This window comes from Alexandromys fortis, unplaced genomic scaffold, assembly GCF_014885135.2.
Source record: "Alexandromys fortis isolate MF-2015 unplaced genomic scaffold, M_Fortis_MF-2015_v1.1 scaffold_5, whole genome shotgun sequence".
NCBI lineage: Eukaryota > Metazoa > Chordata > Mammalia > Rodentia > Cricetidae > Alexandromys > Alexandromys fortis.
In genome coordinates this window covers 24,188,198-24,211,360 of record NW_026067924.1, presented here as the reverse complement: position 1 = coordinate 24,211,360, position 23,163 = coordinate 24,188,198, and the positions used below count along the sequence as shown (strand labels likewise).

Sequence of the window (23,163 nt, the reverse complement as noted above, 5' to 3'; positions counted from 1 at the left end):
GAGGATCTCTGAGTCCAAGGCCATCCTGGTCTACAGTGTGAGTTCAGGGACATCCAAGCTTAGACAATGAAAGAAACTATCAAAAATATAAAGCTGGTGAGCGTATAATTGAACAGGGGGGCCCTGTTCCGGCCTCAGCAAGCAGCAGAACTCGGCAGCTCCAACCACACGTGCTTCTGGCTTTAGTCAAGGACAGAAGAAGAGGATATGGAATCTCCCTCTACAACTAAGGAAATAATTTGGCCAGGCATGTATCGGAATGTCCCTGAATGGAGGTCTAGAGAGACCATTGCATGGAGCTGTGAAGGCAAAGTCTGGATTGCCTTGGAGACCCTAAAATGTTGGGAGATATCAGAGCTGTAGGAAAACTGCCAAGAAGAACTGCTAACAGGGAATGGAACCAGCCCAAGAGGAAATGTGTGTGTGTGTGTGTGTGTGTGTGTGTGTGTGTGTGTGTGTATCAGTCAACAGAGCTGAATGGAGTTGGAGATCTGAAGAACTTTGACATCAGACATGGAGATGCCGAGTTTGGAGTTTGCCCAGCTGGTTTTCGGCCTTTCTTCGGTCCAGCTCTCTTCCATATAGTTTGTAATGCTAATGTACATCCTGTGCCACTATATGTTGGAAATATGTGTTCCGCTTTTTTGTTTTGATTTTGTAAGGGATTTCAATGAGGAGATTGCCATGAGTCTCAGAAGAAACTTTGAACTTTAGACTTTCAAATGTTGTTGAGACTGTGATAGACAAGGGGGACTTTTGAGGTTGGACAGAAAGCATTTCTGCATTATGGTATGGCTACAGACTTATGGAGGCCAGGGAGTGGAATGCAGTGGTTTGAATAGGAATGACCCTCATAGATTCATGTGTCTGGATGTTTGGTCCATAGGGAGTGGCAATATTAGGAGGTGTGGCCTTGTTGAAGTAGCTGTGGCCTTGTTGGTAGAAGTGTGTCACTGTGGGGGCAGGCTTTGAGGTCTTACATGCTCAAGCTATGCCCAGTGTGGCTCACAGTCTCCTTCAACTCCTGTGAATCAAGTTGTAGAACTCTCAGCTCCTTCTCTAGCACCATGTCTGCCTGCATGCTGCCATGCTTCCCACCATGATGATAATGGACTAAACCTCTGAAACTGTAAGCCAGCCTCAATTAAATGATTTCTTTATAATAGTTACCATTGTCATGGTATCTCTTCACAGCAACAGAACCCTAACTAAGATGCTGGCTGGCGAGACTGAATACTGTATGGAAGATACTTCTTTCTGATTGATTTCTGTTGAGACTATTTTATTATAAAATACTAGCAGGGTCTTTGTGGATATTTATAAGCTAATTCCAAATTTTGAACTGAAATGAAAGGAGCCAAGAATATCAAACTCATTCTTGCAGAAAAACAAGAAAGTTTGGCCATGAACACCAACACTTAACAAAGCATCATCAAATGAAATGGCATTTAAAAGTTACCACATCTGGAGCAAAAAAAAAAAAGCCAAACAGACCAATGGGAGAGAACACAGACTCCAGCAATGGAAGCCACAGTCTATAGTAGCCAGGACCGGCTCATCTGGATAAACTGCCTCATCACTGGGAACACAGATAGGGATGGATACCAAATCAGACTATAAAAAGAAAAACAATAAAGGCTTTGGGAGATGAAATGAGACAGTAGCCTTTGAGTGGGCGAAGAATAAAAGAGGCCATGGGCCAGCAAGATGGCGGCTCAAGGGTAAAGAGTCTTGCTGACAATCCTAATGAACTGAATTCAGTCCCCAGGACCCATATGATGGGAGGAGAGAACTGTTCTATGACCTTCACACATGTTCACAACACACACACACACACACACACACTAACTCTAAAATGAAAGTGGGAATGGAGGAGAGAACTGGACTTCATGTCCATGAGACATTACTGCTCATCACTATCAAAGGACCAGGAAGAGAGCAAGGCTGCTGGAGAAGAGAGTGGAGCAGCCATGTGTGAGCAGAGACTGCCACAAATGCATTAAACTCCTAATAAACTGAGCAAAACAAGAGCCTTATCTTAAAGGTAGGCTGGGACTTGAAGGAGTGTTTCACAGGAGAATACATCCAAATGCAAACAAATGCCACACTGAGCTACCACTAACACATCCATTATGACTACAATTTTATTAATTAATTCTCTGAGAATTTTATGCATTGTATTTTGACAAAATTCACCATCTCTCCCAACTCCTTTAAGATCCATACCCCATTTTGGATCCACCCAACTTCCTCATTTTTTTTTAAACCCACTGAATCCAATTAGTGCTGGCGATATTCTCTTGAGTATGTGGTCATCTGATTGAAAGGCTTTTAGACCTACCAGGACCATGTCCTTATAGAAAGCTAACTCTCCCTCTCCTGACAATAAAAACTCAGTACAAGTGGGACTTAGGGACACCTCTCCCCCGTACTTTGGCTTTTGCCTTGCCTGGGCTTGCATGGGTCTTACACGTACTGTTGCAACCACTGTGAACTCATACGTGCAACTGCCCTGCTGTGTCTGAAACTCTGCCGTATGAGCCAGAGGTGGCAGACAGCTGCTACAAGGAAACACCGGGAAACCCATACCACACAGGTAAATGCCAACCCTTCCTTCACCAGAATGGACATTGCTAGAGTCACTTTTCCTCCTCCTATGCTACAATCAAACAAGTGACGAAAAAGCAACTCCTAAGAGGTTCGTTTTGGCTCACTGTTTTGGGAGCTGTAGTTTATCATGGTGGGGAAGATAGTATTCAGCTCTGGGGAAAAAAGTGACACGTAGAAGCTCCTGGTACTAACTAGGGGAGAGATGGTGAAGGAAGCAGAGCCACCATGCCTCAACCATCCCCTTCTTCCAGTGTGGCCCTACCTCCTAGGGATTCCATAACCTCTAAAATATCACCAGCAGCCAGGACCAAGTGTTCAAACACGTGAGGCTGGGAAACACCTTTCACACTCAGATCATAACTGACTCATATCAATAGTTCAGGTGTGCTTTCAAATCTCTAAATACATATTTGATATATTTGAGAGTATTCATTCTGGTTTTAATCATATTAGTAAAAAAAAATAGTAAGCCTAGATAGGCACCCCAATGTCTGTCACTAGAATGGACCCACAAATGATGGCATAGAGAACTAGCCAATGAACCACGATAAAGCCCAGCATGTCTGTGTCTCACAGGTGTGATGCTAAGCCATAGAGACCACATAGCAAGTGGAATGTAGAGTATTACTCTGCTCACATGCAGCACAACAATACCTACAACAGATCCATTTTCCTAGAAGACATCCCAGTGGTAACCTTGGGACTCTATAGAGTTAAGGTGTGGTCCTAGGAGCTGGTAACTCATGCTCTGATCTGGATGAAAACAACTCAAAACTGCACATGTAAGATTCATGTATGTTACCATAAGATGTCACTGGGTTATAGTTACAACACTGTTCCCGGAGAGATGTGGACAAATGTCTTCTCACTCAAGATAGAAAACCAAGCACAGAACAAAACCACGAGACCGGAGTTCACCTTGGTAAGCCCGAGAGTTTAATGGAGCGTGGAAAACCCAAAGGCAGGTGCACCATCAAAAGCCCATCCCAGCATGAGTGAGAGTTCACAAAAGCTAGGACCCTAGAGCACACTCACAGCCTGCAGGAAGCCCAACAGATAGTGTCTCCTACTCTAAGAGACCTAGGGCTTATATAACCTCGGGGAGGGAGGAAACTCCTGAGTTATCTATCTGAATCCTGAAGAGCCTCCCTCCAGGATGGAATGTTTCAGTTCCCAGGTAATTGCTACACAACACTCATATTACATTTCAATCGGTGCTTTATTTTCTTCTTTGGAAAGCTTTCATAGGAACAAAACAATCTATTAAAGGCACAAAATAAACCTTAGACATTATTTCCTGTGAGAAAGGATAATATCTAATACATTCCATTACAAGCACGGAATCCAGTATAGATAGCATGTATTTGAACAGTCATATGAAAATTCACAGTGGGCCAGAGGAATGGCTCAGCAGTTAAGAGCGCTGGCTGCTCTGGCAGATGTCCCGAGTTCAGCTCTCACTATCCACATGGGCTCACAACTGTCTTCAATTCCAGTTCCAGGGAATCCCCTCCTCTGCTTTCCATAGGCTCCTCCATGCATGTGTGCACATAAATACACTCAAGCACATACATCTTAAATAAATATATTTTAAATTCGCTGCATGTGTGTATGAAATTCTCAAAGAGTAAATTAAAAATATTACAATTAGCTGAGCATGGTGGCACAGGCCTTTAATCTCAGTACTCTGTGAAGCAAAGATAGGTGGATCTCTAGGAGTTGAAGGCCAGCCTGGTCTATATAGAGAGTTCCAGGCCAGCCAGGGCTACATAATGAGACCCTGTCTCAAAAAAACAAGTGTGTGTGTGTGTGTGTGTGTGTGTGTGTGTGTGTGTGTGTGTGTGTGAATAAATTGGATCTAGGGACATATGCCTGCAATCCCTACACTCGAGGGCCTTAGGCAGGAGAGTCACTAACTAGTTCAAGGGTAGCCTGGGCTACATAATGAGTAGACCAAACTGGGTTGTAGCAACACTTTCTCAAAGAAAAAAAAAGCAAGGAGAGAAAAAGGAAGAGAGAGGGAGGAGTGGAGTCATGAAAATAATGAATTTTGATAGAGATTATATTTCTACCACTATAAACATAAAACTTTTCAGCCAGAATTTTATTGATCTCATTAATTTTTCTCTTTGCTAAAAATGAAAAATGTGCACTAGAAGTATGGGGCTGATTTGGCATGGACCTTAATGGAAATCTTACCCAGATGCTCATGGCTTCTAGCACCAGATACCTTTCAGTTTAAATTCTTATTAGCAACTAGGCGGAAACTGTTTTGAAATCTACATGAAGAGAGAAACATTAGGATATACCATACCTGACATTCCACTGACAGTGAACATATCCTTTGCAAATGGAACATAGCATCCATGTCCTAATTTCCCTCCGTGGCTGTGATAAAACACCCGGACCAAAAGCAACTTAAGTAAGAAGAATGTATTTCAGTGTAGAGCTCCAGGTTAGCCCATCACTGAAGAAAATCAAGGCAGGAACTTGGAGACAGACCTGCTTGCCAATTCACATAGCACTACCACCACCAAAGACATTGGCAGGAACCAAAAAGGATGCTGACTACAGGACACAGACAGGCTTAGGCTCAGTTAACTTTCTCCTACAACCCAAGACCACCTGCTGGGAGAATGTCGCTGACCACAGTGGCCTGAACCTTCCTACCCCAGTTAATAGTCAAGACAATCCTCCAAAGACACATCCACAGGGCAATCTGATCTAGGCAATCCCATGATTCAGGGCCTTCTCTCAGATGATTCTACTTCGTCTCAAGCTGACATTTAAAACTAACCAGCACACCAGAGAAACATGGTCTTACTTAGCCATTTAGATCAACACTACCCAGTGAAACACTAGCCCAAGAGGTCATCAATCCTGTGATCACAGCATGTGCAGAAAAACTAATCATGAAGGCCAATAGAAACGAATGCCCCAAACTTAGCAATTAGCACCCAAATAAAAACCACAGGCACAGCCTATAATTTATCCTCACTTAGCTTTTCCTCACGTCAGCCCCGTGACTAAATATTATAATCTCAACATATTCCAGTCCACGGCATAGAGGGATCTTATCAAAAACACTTCAGCAATAATTTTCCCTGCCCATAAAAAGAGACTGAATTTATCCAACCTAAAAATAGAGCATATTTCCACAATATCAGGGCCCTTCTTGGAAGCTATGCTGCTCAGGTATGCAAAGTTCTTGACTTCTGGCAGTACGAACAGCGAGCAGAAGAGGGTACCATCATTCATCTCTCTGATGCAAAGATTTGTGAGTTCTTCTTGATTTCCTTTCCAGATTCTGTTTGGGTCAGATTTTACTAGGCTCCATTATTCAGGCTCCAGGCGGTCCATTGTCACTGTTAGCAGGAAGATTTAACATCCATTTCTGCACCCTCCCGAGTCCTCACATGATCTTAGGCAGTCACTGTGTACCAAACTGCCAGGAACAGAGGGGAGAGAGCAATGTTCACTTGCTAAGCAGACCATCCTTACAATGCAACTGCATGACTGGTGACGGAGAGAACCACAGATGCCATTCTCAAGTGACACTCAAGTCCTTGTCTGAGGTCTCCAAAGCAGTATGAGCATGTATACACGTAGGTACCAGAGGTCAACACCGATTATCTTTCTCAATTATTTTCCTTATTGGTTTTGATACAGGGTAGCTCACTGAATCTGGAGCTCTCTGAATTGGCTAAATTGGCCAGCCAGCAAGACCAGAAACCCCCCTGTCTCCATTTTCCCAGCACTGGGATTACAGGTACATGCTCCTGCACCCAGCTTTCCCACACGGGTTTCTAAGAAACCAGACTCTGGTCCTCATATCCACATAACAAGCACTTCACCAACTGTGCCATTTCCCCGGCCTCTAGAGCAACACTTTGTTGGCTGCGACATTTGTCATGCTCCTTGTTCCACTAATCATGTGAGATTCTCACATGACATTCTCTTCTCTAGAAAATGTCCTATGAGGGATTCAAAGAGGAAACGCATCACAGGAGACATGGCCGTGCCTCATCGCCCTGCATGAAAACACGGGAGGCCGCTCTCTCACCGTGTAGCTGTGCCCAAGTGTTACGACGCACACATTTTCCCCTCATCACCGTCAGCAGGTGAGCAGATGGCAGAGTCTCACTGCAGCTGGCCAGGAAGAGGCAGGTGAGGCCTTTGGTCCCACCCCTCCCTCCTCTCCATTTGATTCTCAAGCCTCTGTCACCAACTTTTACATAAGAGCAGCTCGTGTTCTTCCAAAGGGGTGTGGACTTAGTCAGCCTGAACTGTGGCTCATTCTTCAAGGTATTCTGGCACACAGAGGTGCAGAACCATGACCTCTGCCTTCTGTCACTGGTTAAAGAAAGTTCTTAACAAGATACAGGATGGTGACAGGGGAGATGGCTCCATAGGTAAGACCTTGTGCTATGCAAATATTAGACCTCCCCCACAAGCTTGGGGGACATCAAGGAGGAGAGGAAGGAAACTAACATAAGAACCAGAGGATGGGAAAGAATGCTATAAATGCTGTCTTCCAGACGTGCATGACAAGGTCGCTGTACTCATGAGAGCACAGCAGCTGTGGTTACTTGCACAGGATCCAAGCCAGTCAACATGCCAGCATGGACAGAAATCATGAGGCCAGTCAACATGACATCATGGATGGGGATCCTGAGGCCAGTCAACATGCCAGCGTGGACAGGGCTCATGAGGCCTGGCAGTTGATGGCTTCTGGGAGAGGCAAGAGCCATATTTCTTCAGAGGTGTAGTTGCTGGTACATTACCCAAGGTCAGGTGGGTGGCTCCACCCAAGTCCAGACAGGTGGCAACATTTCTTTTGTAAAAGGAGAGGAGGACACAAAGACGGAAGAGAATGAGCTGAGGGGACTTACCGGGTGTGAGAAAGGAGAGATGGGCAGATATGACCAAGATACACTGCACATGTCTGAGGTTGTCTAAAAACAAATTTTAAAAGTATTAGTTTTTTTTTCAAGTTTCTTTAGAAGATACAGGATGGGGGTTAAGAAGGTGTGTCAATAGGTAAGAGCATTTGCTCTGCAAGCATGAAGAACTGGCTTCAAATGCCCACAGTGCACATAAAAAGCTGGGCATAGCTACAAAGGCTTGTGACCCCAATAAGGGCAGAGAAAAGTAGCTCTTGGGAGCTCACTGGCCCGCTGTTCTAGCCAAATAGTGAGCTTCCAGTTCAGTAAGAGGCCCTGTCTTAAGAGAATAAGGCAGAACGGAACAGAGGAAGACATCTGGCATCTTCCTCTCGCCTCCACATGTGCACACACAGCTGCTGGCAACTATATACATGTGCGTGTGATATGCATACACACATACACTTAAATACAGGATGGGTAGTTTTATTGACATGTAGATGTAGTCACAAAACACATATGATACATAGACATTCAGACAAGGTAAGATTTGTTTGTCCCATCTGATATAGCTAGTTGGTAACAGCCAGTCATGTCTTTGACATGTGGAATGTGTGTAATACAGTTAGTCTTTGGCAGATGGTATAATAAAGTCATCTCAAATTAAGATTCCCAGGCTGGGGGTACTGCTCAGTAAAGTACCTGACACACATCATGAGGACTGGGTTCCATTCCCAGAACCCTTGTAAGAATAGGCACAGTGACTCACACTTGTGATCCCAGTATTGGTGGGGCAGAGACCAGCAGATGCCTGGGGCTCCCTGACAAGTCATTCTGGCGCAGTCTATGAGCACCAGGTCCCCTTGAGAGATCCTGGCTCACAAAAAGAAAGTGGACCACTCAAGGAAGAACACATGAGGTTAAACTCTGGCCCCACACATATGTACACATACATAAATGTACATCTACATTCACATACACAAACACATGTGTAGACCTACACACACAACAAAGAGATATACAAAGACTCCTCTTGGGAAAGTCTGACGGGCCCTGATTTGGAGTGGTTATGAGACTCCAAGCCAAGTTTTGTCATTAACCACAGACAATTTCTAATCACTGATGGTGTTGTGCTTTGAATGCCCCCCAAGGCCCACTTGCTGGTTCCCACCTAGCAGTTCTGTTTGAGAAGGTTATGGAACCTTTACGAGGAACTGCGGTCTTGATACTTTATTGTCCAGTCTTGCTCCCTGTTTCTCTGCTTCTTGAGTGTGGACGGACTGTAGGAACACATGTAAGGCATTTCCTTAATTAGTGACTGATGGGGAGGGCCCAGCCCATTGTAGGTAGTGCCATGCCTGGGCTGTTGGTCCTGGGTTCTATAAGAAAGCAGGCTGAGCAAGTCAGGGAGCAGGCCAGTAAGCAGCATTCCCCCATTGTCTCTGTATCGCTCCTATCTCCAGGATCCTGCCCTGCTTGAGTTCCTGTCCTGAGTTCTTCAGTGACGAACAGCGATATGGAAGCCTAAGTTAAATAAGCCCTTGTCCCCCACAACTTGACTCATTGGTCATAATGCCTCATGGTAGCAACAGTAATCCTAACAAGACACTGGCCAGGAAGTTTTGCTTCACTTCCCCTCCTGTGCACACTCGTCTCCACACAGCCCAGAAGCAAAGGGTCCGATGGATCACGGAGTAAAACCTCCAAAAACTGTAAGTCAAAGCAAACCCTTCCTCTTCATAAACTTATTATATAGGTTATTTGTTACAGTGAAGGAAAGATGGCCAGTACAACCCTCTTTTACACCCTTCTTTTTCTCCCCTCTTCCTCATGCCCTGTAGGTAAAAAGGCCTTGATGTCATGGCCACAATACCAACACTATGACCACACATGCATTAATGCACACGCACACACACTCACATGTAAACACACAAAATAAATTTTAAAAAGTAAATCGGAGAGTCCACTTTTAAATTTTTTGCTCTACATTGGGGCTTTGGCATAGATCAAGTATCTTAAACAATAGACATTTATGATCTCACCGTGTTAGAAGGCCAAAACCCACAACCAGGGTAGTAATACAGTTGGTTCCTCCTATATACAGGAGAGATCTGCCCCAGCTGCCTCCCCACCCTACTCCTGGAAGCCTCGGTGATTCTTAGCAGGTAGTCACATTACTGAGATCGGCACCGCTGCTTTCCATGTCTTCCCATCATTCCTCTGAGGTGGGTCCGTCCCCCAGCCTCCACTCATGACAGCGCTGTCCATGCAGAAATGGGGCCTGCTGCAGTGACCTGGCTTTAATTTGATTGTCTCCGTGATGACCTTCCTTCTGAATAAGGTGACCTTCTGGATACTGGGGTGTCAACATGTCATTCCAGGAGGAAGATTCAGTCCATAACCTTCAGAAGCAACTCAAAACCTACTGGCTCCCCATAAAACCTTCCTCTTGGTTCCGAGTCAACCTCACCCCATTCCTCAAGTCTTCTGAGCTCATCTGTGTCTTCTCCTGTACTTAGATATAATCAGCTGCCTGTCTGTTTTCAACAGAGATCACCAGTGGGAAGACAGGAGGAAATACTCAACATGCCCACAAACACCACCCCAGTGTAGACCTCAGTTATCCAGCCGCAGCTCAGCACCGACACGCTCCTCACAGGCTCCTCGGCATTGGTCCCTGCTCTCGCAGTCCTAATTTCTCTTATAAACTGCTGCTTCACCCAGCTTCCTAACAGACAAGTCTGACTCACGTCCCTCTCTCCAGCGCGAAGGAAAGAACAAGCGACTCCAAGACCCTTCTTACCTTTCATACATAATTCAAACCCCTGACCTTGGTCTCAAGTCTCCCTGCCCTTCTGTAACTGCCATGGGCCCTGCTGTCGCTCTCTCTATTTCCCAAACATGCCCCTTTAGATTTCCTGCCTAGTCCATCAGAGATCTGCCAAGGAGCGAGCGGGCACTCCCGTGGGATTAACTGGAAGTCGTCTAATGAAAGGATCACTTGCCAAGGAGTGGGCTGGAAGCAGGGGACAGAATCAAACAGAAGGGACGGGTCATGTAGTGATCAGCAGCAGCCTTCCCGAGCAGCAAGGGTGGGATGCTGTGTTTCCAACGCCCACAGACAGAAGTCTGAAGGGCACAGTGCTGGGCAAAACAAGGTGTCCCTGGGGAGGAGGAAGCCGAAAAGACACCTCCATACCCCTGGGCATGTTCTCCTCCCCGGTCCTCCTCTCCTCACCGAAACCCACCAAACCCCACCCCTGCAGAGGCACATTGATGATATGCAGGGTCACTTCTCCAACAAGGTAACCAGATAGCTCAGACGAAAACAAAATGAACGCATGGCCAAGGCTTCGGTTCTTTAATAAGGGGCTAGGATGGTGCCACGGCAGCCTGGAGGGAGGACTCAAGAAGCATGCAAACCTATAAGCCCACCAGGCGACCAATGTGCTCAGCAAGCATAGGATCACCAGAGGGCAACAGCACATGCTGCAAACACAATCTGCAGTTCCTAGGGTGAGGAAAGAGGGGACCAGCGAGGCCCACAGTCTGAGTTTCCAGAATCATTACTGCAACTCCAAATAGCTTTAAACAACTCAGAGACCAGCAAAACACAGAGCCACCATTCCTTCTTATTCGTCCATGTCAGTCTTTAGCAAGTTTTCAGACGGAGGCAGGGATAAGGACAGAGGGAAGAATAGACAGGAAAGAAAGAAGAAAAGGAAAAGGGAGGGAGGAGATTTGGGCATCTGGAAGAACCTAGCTCACCAACATCACTCACTCAGAAATTGCCCTTGAGCGAGTTGTCTCACCCTCTGCAGCTTAATTTCCTAATGTGTAGATGTGCAATTAATGACTTTAGAGACTAAATGAATTGTTCCAGGAATCGAATGAATTATGGCTCTCCTGTCTGAGGTGAATAAATGGACCCAAAATCTTTGTCCTTCCATTTCCCTTCACGATCAAACTGTGGGGTCTGACCAGGATCCCTGAAATTCCTTCTCAGCCTGACAGTTCTTAACGGTAGATCCCGCCTTTCCCGCGAAGTCTCGGAGAGCACACGGGCCATCAGGTCTCTCTCCTTTTCTGTTAGAGTATCTGTTCCCAATCCCCATTCCTAGTGTTCTTCGAAGCAGAACATTTGATTTCACCTTCTTCTCCACCCCTCCCAACAGAGACGGCACAAACTCTCTGAAGAAGGAAAGATGGTGGACCTATTTGTGCCTAAGCACTGGGTACCATGTACTACACATGGCGGTCAGTCAGTCAGTACCACACACGTGATAAACAGTGCCAGCACAGCCGTCTCTCCCGGTTCACACATCTGCTGTCCTCGTGTGTGGAGGGCAGACTCTAATGGGACAACTTCTGCAGGTACCCCTGGGTGACTCAGACCCTCGCGACAAGAACAAGAGGTTCACGCTCAAAAATGACCCCATCTTCAGAAGATGGTGCTGCTCTAGAGTGTCTCAGACAGAACAGCGGTGGGGCTGAGTGCTCCAGGTTCTCTGAGAATCACCAAAAATTTGATGGCAGCGTTCCATTGTCTATGACTCAACACGAAATACCCTTCAGACATTCTCATGGACCAACAAAACTGTGAGCCAGTCATACTGCCCAGGGTGGATTTGTCCTTAAAGACGCATGTCAAGGGTGTCCTGGACACAGGAAAGCAATGCTCCCCTCTCTGATGTTGTCATATTTGATGTGAAATGCAATGTGCTTTCACTGCCACTAGCCTGTTAAAGTCATGGCCACGCTCACCTCCTCTTTACCTCTGTCCCCCAAGACAGCACACAGGGCACAGCCCTCACCATCAGAACTTGTGGCTCCCATGTCTGTGTGTATGTCTCAGTCATCTCACCATTTCTGTTCTGCGTGACTTAGGTCTTCTCATAGCTTCCCAGCCCTTCACAGGTCCCTGGCACACTGCCACAAACAAAGCACACTTGAAGAGCATGCTCCCTCTACTAGTGACTTCCATGTCCCGGGAACCAAATTACCAAACACAAACCGCTCAAGAGTTTCTGTCCATCATAGCTCAGAAGATGTGGCAGGGTAGCCACAGACAGTCACATCATGATGAACCAACACACAGAAACTAACAGAAGCAAGGCTAAGCTACTGTCTTCAAAAGTCTACCTGTAGGAACCCACTTCTGCCAACTAAGCCCACACTCCCCACTCCCCAGACAGTGTCACTGTGTAGCATTCAAAACATGAGCCTGTGAGGACGTTTCAGATTCAAGCTATAGTACTGTGAACTAATGCTCCTAACACACGTTGAAGAAACTGCCCCTTCTGTATGTATTGCTCCTTTTGTCTCAGAGTGAGAGCAAGCCCACAAACATTATTAAACAATGCTCTATTGTACAGTGGCTACCCTCACCAAGTGTTAGGAGTGCAAAATACACACATTTGATAATGTAGAGCGTATTTCTTTTTTTTTTTTTTTTTTTTTTTTTTTTNCTGTGAGTAAAATCGAGCAGATTGGAATTTTTTTTTTTTGGTTTTTCGAGACAGGGTTTCTCTGTGGCTTTGGAGCCTGTTTTGGAACTAGCTCTGTAGACCAGGCTGGTCTTGAACTCACAGAGATCCGCCTGCCTCTGCCTCCCAAGTGCTGGGATTAAAGGCGTGCGCCACCATCGCCCGGCTTGCAGAGAGTATTTCTAAAGAGAGAAAGAGGGGCTGTGGATACAGCTCAGAGCATGAGGACCTGGACTGGATTCCTCAAAACTAGGTTTGGTGCTGTGTATTTGGAATCCCACTGCTAAGGAGACATAGATAAGAAGAATCCCTGGACCTTGCTGGCCAGTCAGCTTAGCCCAGTCAGCAAGCCCCAGGTCCTAGGGAGAGACCCTGTCTCCTTAAGCAAAGTGACGGCTCCTGTAGACTGTCATGTGAGAATGAGTTCTGACCCAGACACGTACACCCTGCACATGCAATCACATACATATGTGTATACACATGCATGTACATATGCATATGCAACCACATCTATATGTGTATACATGTACATCTGGGAGAGAGGAGAGCAGGAACCAAGTCCTCCTGTCATTGTCTGTTTTCACCCTGGGGGTGAATGAGGGTTCTGGAATGACCACCTGGAGCTGCAACCCCATTTATATCTCCCAATCCTGGCTGATAACTTCACTTCTTTGTAGCAAACTCTTGAGTGGCTAGGTAAGAATATCATGAGAAAATCCACACACAGTCCCTAAGAGTCCTACAGTAGACAGCACATACAGACAGGCATCCTGGAAATAAAACAGGCAACAACAGCAGCTGGGGATGCCCTAAAACTGTGGTAGACCCTGAATGAGCACACATCAGACAGGTAGGCAGGCATTCCCCCAACCAATACGGTCTGTGAGACCAGAGAGACTTCCAAACCAGCATCCAGGACTATTCAGATGAGTCTTCTGGGTGACCACAATAACCTCACACAAGCACTGTGTCCTCAACACTGATGCCGCCTCTGGCCCCGCCACTATCACAATGGTGTCTCTCATATGAGCACATGGACACTGTGTCCTTGACACTGAGGCCACCTCTGGTCCTGCCACTATCAGAATGTGTCCGTCACACAAGCACGTGGACACTGTGTCCTCGACACTGAGGCCACCTCTGGCCTGTCACTATCAGAATGTGTCCGTCACACAAGCACGTGGACACTGTGTCCTCGACACTGAGGCCACCTCTGGCCTGTCACTATCAGAATGTGTCCCCCACACCACGCTCTCCTCCTTTGTCTCCATCTCGGACTTTCACCCAGCAAACCTCCTCGTCCCCTGTCTCTAAAGGATCTCACCTCCTCTAGAGCACTGTTCTACTGGTGAACACATCTCAGTAATTCTCTCGTTGGAGGAAGGGGCCTGTTGGCCTGTTTGCCTGGCTACTGCAGTTGCCACAGGTTTCTTTCCCTTAAATCTGTCCTTGGTAGCTAACTCTGTATTAAGCATCAGGAGAAACTAATATCCCCCACCGTGGTCCTCCCATGGAACACTGGGTAAGAAAAATATATGAAAAAAATTGGGGGTGTGGGAGGATGGTCTAACTCAAAATTAGCTGGAACAGTGTTATTAATTCCTTATAGGATAGAAACAGTAAAAAAAAAAAAAAAGTATGGACATGAACAGGAAAATGAGAAAAGGTCATGACTGAAGGGGAGCAGTGAGTCTGGACAGAACAGGACTCTGAACGGAGGGTTCAGGATAAAACCCTCATTAAATGGCAGGAGGGTTCACAGGAATAGGGCGTATTTGTTAAGGCTGAGGGATAATGAAGATTAGGATACAGGGTGCTGATGCCCTGGTCCTTTATGTTCCCTTCAAATTCATGTTGAAATCCCATTGCTCAAAATGATGGTCTCAATAGGTAGGGCCTTCAGTAAGAGAGTGGATGGACTCCCTGGTGAGCACCATCAGCGCCCTTGTTATAAAGGAGCACACAGAGCCCCCTTCCAGCTCTAGTCCTCGGGGAATGAATGGCATTGTGGGTACATTTTATCCCACAGGTCCCAGACGTTGAGACACACATAGACTCATGGAGGTAGAAGAGACACAGAAGAAGGACCAGAAGGGAGTCTTTGGGAATAACCAAACACAAAGAGTAGAATAAAGTGACCCCCCCCCCCAAAGCACACTCAAAAATAGCACGGGATGTGTCCTGCTCCCACGACCCTATGAAGTAACTTCAAAACAGAGGAACAGGTGCACGGCTTCGAAACAGGGTCTCGAGGACAGAAGAGGGGAGGTTAGGTTTGGGAAGCAGGGGTTCCCAGCAAGTTCAGGAACAAGGAGGTGAAGTTGGGGAACCACAGAGAGGTGACAACCCGGAGCAGAGGCCACATTTGGAGGAGTTGAGCAGCAAAAGAAGGCATTCTAATGTTTATTCTAAACGTTTCCTCAACACCCAAGGCCACGGTGTACATGTAGAAGATGCCCAGCTAATGACAACAGAATTTCCCGAGTCTCGGAGCACCTTGTCATCCCTCACCCTCACCAGAGGCTATCTGCAGCCACCCGGGTGCCCCACACTGTCATCCTTTCTTCGGCAATTCAGTCTTGATTTTAAAGCAAAAATTAAAATGTATCTAAAGTCGAAGTACAAATAAGGCAGAATGTCAAATAAATTAGTGTCCTGGGTGTCTAAGATCCTGCCCTTCCTGCAAAGTGCACATGCTGATTTCTAAGTTTCGTTTTGTTTCACTTTGTTTTGTTTTTAACTCTAATGACTTATCCTGGGCATTGAGGAAGGTGTCCCATCAGTTCCTTGAGAATGTTCCATGGAGAACTTTTATCTCGAGCTTTCTGCGGTTTCATGACCGAGGAAGCAAAAGGCACAACTGTCCACAGCTCGCTAGATCCTCTGCACTGACACTCATGCGTTGAAGGAAGGTTCCTGTCTGCTGGGAGGCACTGTTTCACATGAGCAATCTTCCTGCACCCCGACAAACCTGCGCCAGGCAAGTCCCACCTGACCTTCACACTGACCTTCACAGCACTGCTCACTGACCTCAGGGGTTTCTTTTCCCGGCTAGGAACTGATGAGCAAGTCCTAAGATGTTCTCTGTCGTGATGCAGCAAGGTGGAAAAGCACAGGATGAAACCCTCCCATGAAGAGCTCCTCCTGCAAGGGCTCCCAGCCTCGCTAGTAGAATGATCCCTGCAGCCAGGACCCAAATTTAAAGTCTCTTCGTGTGCATGATACTGACTGCCTGAGCGTGTTTCTAGAGGAGCTCAGCTACTCTTAACAATGACAAAAGAAAAAGCAAACAGCTGAAAACTTAACCAAGGTCATTGAGTAACACGGGCTTTCTTAAGTCAAGGACGTATCTTATACCTTCTATGAAATTGTAGAAGATTGCTTGAGAAAAAGAATAGTGTTGGGCTGGCAAAATGGCTCAGCAGGTAACCGTTCTTGCTGCCAAGCCTGGCGACCTGAGTTCGAGCCCCAAGATCCTCAGGATAAGAGGAGAAAACTGACCTCTTCAAATTGTCCCCTGACCTCCACTAGAACACCAAAAAGTATGTACACACACATACACAAACCAAATAAATAATAAATGCTTTCTTTTTAAATACCAAATTCCAGGTCATCACTATATTGAAAAGGCCATAAAAGTTTTTAAGATAAAAGAAGCCACGCATCTCAAATCATGCATGTGTCTGGAAAAAATGGGTGAATCCACTAGGTGCTGTCAATTTACTTTATGATAGGATTCATATGTCCCAAGTGTTAGGCACATCCAGAGTTTACACAGCATCTTCTCAGTCCTTGTAAACATAAACGGATCAGAGCAAGCGCGTCTCCAGCTGGCAGGGAAACCACCCATCACCTGCTGGGAAGAAATCTTGGCAGACAACAAAACCAGCAACAGAATGGAAAGGAGACAGGAACCGGACTGATGGGCTAACAGTTCTCTCAAACGAAGACATCCTTGAGGGCAACAGAGAAGACATAACTCATGGAAAGGCTCCATTAAAGATGTCACCTATGTCCCTTCGTAATCATCTCAGACCTCGTTCAGAAAAGAAAAGGGAAGGCGCTGTGGCTTGAAGAAAGACACTTCAATGTGCTGGAATGCAGAATCCAAATCCAACTGACAAGATAATAATCAGGGCACGCTAATCAGATTCTGTGAATGTCTGGTCCCCTGCACGGTGATGGTGTCCCCAGGACTGACTGTTTTTATGTATAATAGCTCTGTCTATTACTATCAAAAAGTCCTCAATTATAACTATTGCCTCAAGATATGCAGTCTTAAAATGCCTTAAAAAAAATGGGGCTGGGGTGTGCTTGTCTGGCACACACAAAGCCCTTAGTTCATTCCCCAGCACAACATCAACCCGTGATGAGAGTGCACGCCTGTGATCCCTGCGCTCAGGAAGGTGAGACCAAGTTCAAAGCCAAGCTGAGATTTAAAAAAAGAAAAAGAAAAAAAAATGAAGCCAGGTAGGGCTAATCCCATAATCCCAACAATCTGAAGACTGGAACAAGTTCTCCATGAATTCTATACTGTCCTATGCTACACAGGGAGCCAGCCTAGGCTAGCAAGTGAAAACTTGTATGTATGTATGCATGTATGTATGTATGTATAAATAAATACATGCAAAACTGAATAACTCATATTGACATTTGCACATGTAAAAAATGACCGGGGGTGGGGGAGTTGAGGATAATGAAGGAATGGGACACTTGCTTTTGCTAACCTTATTAACATTACTGCACCACCAATATGCTCAGGTTAAAGAATAAAATGGACAGGGCCCAGGGCAGCAGACAGGGGAGCTGGGAAAAGACTTGCAAATTATCATATTAAAATCACAAGCTAAGAAAAAAAAGCTCCTTTAAGATACACATGGCACATGTACACACGTGCACACAAGCACACACACACACACACACACACCCTGCTCCACAGTGCTACTCCTTCAAGGTCATTTATCATCAGCACAACAACCTACCAATGTTTTATTAAAAGAAGAATCTCAGGACTGCCAGGTCTTACTCAAGCCCCACTTATCAAAGGTGTTGTTCTGGATGACAGGCAGCTGTTAAGTGGCAGAGTTAAGAGGACTTTATATGTGGAAAGGAAGAAAAAAAAACCCTACAGGCAAGCACAGTACCTCAGTCCCCATTAAGCATTCTGATAACAGCACCTCCATAAGCTGGGCTTAACATTTAAGCCTGCAGGGAGCCCTTGAACGCAGAAAACCAGCCAAAATTTCCTGGCTAATTTTAACCCCGTGGAGTGTGATGCAAACTGAATTTTTAAAGCCATATAGTGTAGTCTGCCTAAAGAAGACATCCCTTGGTTTTGGCTATGGCTTGACTTGTTGGAAACAAAAACGGAACTTTTAGACAATTGTCCATTAAGAAATGTAATAAATTATATGGCTAGAAGGCTTCAGATACCCTCATAAACAATGTCTTAGTGAAGATGTTCTCTAAAGGTCTGGGGGCGGCAGATGTGGCTCGGGTTAGTGTTTCCCAGTGGACCCAGATCTGCACTCCCAGCCCTCTCTGGAATGTCTTCATGTGCAAATGACTCCCACAAATACTACTGAAGAGCAAAAGGGACAGGGGAATGGGCTTCTAATGGTACCTCCAGATTGTCTGCAAACACAGCGACATGATTTCACACCTAAAAGTTATCTTCTAGTTAATATTTCAAAATTTTCCTATCTGTGGTGTGTTCTGTGATTATGGAGGGGACTGCACCTGGAAGTGGGATGTTTAAACTGCCGGGAAGAAATCCCAGCAGAAAATGCAGTTTTGGGTTGAAATCCAGGAATCCTGTCAGGAGGATATTCTCGGGAAAAGAGGAGAGGCAGGGAAGGAAGGACCGAGGTGATGAGATGAAAAGGCGAATTGGATTGTTATTAACACGGAGTTCCTGTGTTTCTTTGGTCCATGGGGGCTCAGTCCAGGTTTGGAGGTGAGCAATGGGCTTGGGCTGGGAAGTATCTGCAATGTTAAAACAAGTCCGGGAGGAAGCAGCAGCGCCAAGAGGCACTTAAGGAGAAGGAATCTTATTAGAGTAAGGCCAGTCTTTCCCTGCTTATTACCCAGTGTGGAAATTCTAAGCAGCCACCCTCACCTTGCGCGCGCACGTACACAGACACACAGACACACACACACACTCGCTTGCAGGCACGCACTTTGCTGCACTCAGTATTGAATAAGCCAGCGTTTAAGAGAACGACACCACACGTTCATGATTCCCACCCTCCGTAAATGCTTTCATGCGGCGCGCAGACACAGCACACACTCACACGTACACACAAACACGCACATACACACACACACAACACACACAACACGGTTCCCATGTGCTCTGCAAGCTATCGTCGCAAAATCACCACGACACCATGCCGGGAACCGTGGGGTCCACCAGAGCAAGCCCTCGTGTCTTTGGTATCATCCTGACTTGGGGGCACCCTCAGGGCAGCCTCCTCAGCCCTGGGCCACTCACTATGTGAGCTATGCCAAGTACGCGGATTGCGATGTCCTCGCTCTGTGACAGCGCGCAGACTCAACCCCAAAGCCCCAGGGACGGCGACAGCTGAAGTCCCCACGCTCCGCGCGCCCCACCAAACACGCAGCTCTGCACCCTAGCCTGAGGCCGTCGGAGAGGTCCCTGGCCAGTCCCGGATCCCGCAACTAGATAGAACCCTCCCGGGTACCTCCCGCAGGCTAGCCACGCTGTCACTGCACGGGGTTCCCTTGGTTTTCCACACGCGCGCACAGACACGCGTCTTGCCCTTCCTAGGCTCGACACGCACACCTGCACACATGTGGCGATGCGGACCCCTCCAATATCCCCGGGGCGCCTCTGGCCCCGCAGCCGGGTGTCACTCTACGGGCACCCGGCTAGTGGCTACCAGGGCGCCCCTTCCCGTGGGAGGACGCGCGCCGCGACATGGCACTTACAGTTCTCAAGAACTGGATCTCGTCCTCGCCTTCGCCCGCATCAGCCATGGCTCCGCGCTCCTGGCCCGGCAGGCTACGGAGCCCTGCGGAGCCCGGCGACCGCGGCCACTCACGCTGCTGCTACTGCTTCTGCGGCTTCTCTGAGAGCTCTAGTCACTGCCCCCCGGGATGCTCTAGGGGCTCCAGCAGCTGCTACCTCAGGTCGCTGCCCCTGTGGCGGCCACAGCCGAGAACTGGGGGCGCCCGGGGGCCGCGCTGCTGGTGCCGTGAGCCCGGCGGTCCCCCTGCAGCGCGGCGGAGGCGGGCGCGCGGGGGCGGCCGAGGCGCGGGGCCTCCCTGCGCCTCACGGTGCGGGAGGAGGGCAGCCGGCCTGAAGACGCAGGGAGGAGGCCCCACTGCCCGGCGCGCTCGGCCCCGGCTCCCGCCAGCGAGTGCCTGGAGCCCGCCGAGCTCGGGTAGTGCGGCGGCGGGGGCGGGCTGGGGGCGGGCGAGCGGGGAGGAGCTGCCGGCCCCGGCTGCTGCAGGTAATCCGCAGCCCGCTCCTCTGGCCGCCAGCGCCGGGGCCCAGCGCCGCTTACTGGCCGCTCGCGGAATTGCCTGGCGCGTGCCAGAGCGCTCAGCCTTCCCCTGCACCTGCTGCCCTTCCTGACCTCAAACCCTAGCAAGGAGGCTGCTTGCTCTCCGCACCAATTTCCAAAGCCCCTTCTCCCGGGGTGCGCAGAGTCGGGACTACCTAAGTGTATTCGATATTTACACTTGGACTCCCTCGAATCTAGATAGATGCGGTTTCTTCGGTATTGAGTCAGATAAGCTCACATCAGAGATGATCCAGACAAGGGGCACGGTGTGGATGCACGAAGAGTTTTAACAAAATGTTCAACAACAGGGGCTGGAGAGATGGCTGAGGAGTTAAGAGCACTCGCTACTTTTGTAGAGTACCAGGTTCGGTTCCTAACATCCACACCAGGCGGCTCACAACCACCTGTAACCCCTGTTCCAGGAAACCCACGCTCTCTGGCCTCCATGAGCACCTGCATGCACTTAGTGCACATAAATTCATGCAGGCACATACATAAAAATATATATTTTTAAAGTATTCGATGGTAGCCTAGCAATCACAGCATTCAATAACAAAGTGAGTATCTTGTCAGGCAATGTGGTACAAGACACATGAATTCATAATCTACCTGCACAAGGAATTACAATAAACTATGGAATGATAAGGACCAGTAGGAATCAGTGGATGGCCCTAAACTCACCCTAAGGTGTCTGCTGTCCTCCCCAAGGGCTAAAATTTGAGCATTCCTCCACAAATGTCCTATCCAAGCCTCACAAGGCTCCATGCAATAACAAGCAACCAAATCCCCATTTTAAAAAACGGCTGTAGGCTAGCTAGATCGCTCAGCCAGTGGAGGGGCTTGTCTCCAATCCTGACAACCTAAATTCAATCCCAGGGAACCACACGGTGGGAAGAAAGAACTGTCTGCAACAAGTTTTCCTCTGCCTCCACACATAAATAAATAAATGAATGCTAAAATAAATTATGCAACTATGTTTGCATAATAAATTGCAGATAAATAAAATGTCTGAAGAAAATGGGACAAGAAAGCCAGTCCCTTTTTTTTTCCTATTTCACTGTTCTTTCATTTATTTTGATGTGGGATGTTCTTCTGTATGTGTGTTGCTTTATTGGTTGATGAATGAACTGTTTGGACCAATGGCTTAGCAGAATAAAGCCAGGCGGGAAATCCAAATAGAGATATCTAGAGAGAGGATAGGCAGAGTCACAGAGAGGACATGTGGCTGCCGAAGGAGACAGACACGGGACCCTTACCAGTAAGCCACAGCCTCCTGCCGATACACAGATTAATAAAAAAAAATGGGTTAATTTGAGATTAAACAGCTACCTAAAAATATGCCTGAATCATTGACCAAACAGTGTTGTAATTAATATGGTTTCCATGTGATTATTCAGGTCTGGGTGGCCGGGAAACGAACAAGCAGTCTCCAAATACAAAATATCACTGAAAAAAATATGTGAAGAAAGAAACATTCCCAAATGCCCATCCTATACAAGTGCAGGGATTATAAAATAAAGAATCTTGCAGCAATTTACCTCTGCTACACATGCCACAGCATCAGATAGGTCATTAAAACTGATCAGAAAGTTCTGCTCAGGTTACATTTTATTTCTGCTAACTTTGTCCTCAGAGTCAGGGTTTTTGTCTATTTCCAAGAAAAATAAATATCAGATGTCTTTCTGCAAATATTCTCACTCTGTGGTGTGATGTCTGTGTTATATGAGGGCGCCCATCATCTCACCTGAAAACTTGGCAGATTCCTGTATCGGTAGATGAAAAAAAAAATAGAGAATTACACCATCCAAAAGGTAAATAGAAAAACAACCCTGTGAGTGAAAGGGATAATAGAGCTTTTCATGTTAAATATAATTTTATTTTAGAAGAAGAAATATAATGTGGACGTAAACTTTATGCCTAGAATCTTTAACTCTAGATTCAAGTTAAGCAGGATTAACAAATGGACATTTTCATAGGCATAAAACCATTCAGAAAATAGGAGAGTAGGCTATTCTGAGTCATTATGGATATCCAATATTTTATGTGTTTTTCTGCTTTTATAAAAATGTTCCTTTTTCCCTAGGACCATATTGCATATATTCCCTCTTCATGTCTGCTGTTGAAACATGATTTCTTAATAATGCTTTATTTTTTTAGACTCCTTTTGTATTTTATTTTAATGTTTTAATTGAAATAGAATTACATCACTTTCCCTCCTCCCTTTCCTCTCTCCAGGTCCTCCCAAGTTACCTTCCCTCAGACCTCACCCATATCCCCCACTCTCAAGCTGATAGCCTTTTTTTCTTTCATTACTGTTCATACATATGTATATGTGTGTGTGCATTCACAAATACATATCAGTGCAATTTGCTTACTCCATTTCTGTTGTTTGTGTATGGTTTCAGGACTAACCACTCTGCATTAGGAAACCAATATGTGAGCTCAACCATATTACTGGACTCTTTATATGTTAAATATAACACTCTGTTAGGTCTCTGTTATAATATAAAAGGGTAAAGAATTGTCTTTCTAATACAGTAAGTTCAAAATGGGGAGTGTTCCCTTTTATGGCTATTTTTGTATCTTAAAAAAAAGTAGAAAAAACAAATTTCCTCTTCTCGTTTTTCTTTGGGGGGCTTGGGTTGGTTTGGTTTG

At 46.5% G+C, this 23,163-nt stretch overlaps 1 protein-coding gene across 1 annotated transcript in view; it reads right to left on the bottom strand.

The window, feature by feature from the left end:
• The window catches only part of Ryr2 (ryanodine receptor 2), a 551,701-nt gene extending 531,352 nt beyond the window's left edge, over positions 1-20,349 (bottom strand). Inside the window, exon 1 of the mRNA XM_050142326.1 lies at positions 19,931-20,349. Within this exon, the coding sequence (XP_049998283.1) occupies positions 19,931-19,978 (48 nt within the window). The 5' untranslated portion in view covers positions 19,979-20,349. The remainder of the gene's footprint in view (positions 1-19,930) is intronic.
• Between the last annotated feature and the right edge of the window lie 2,814 nt (positions 20,350-23,163).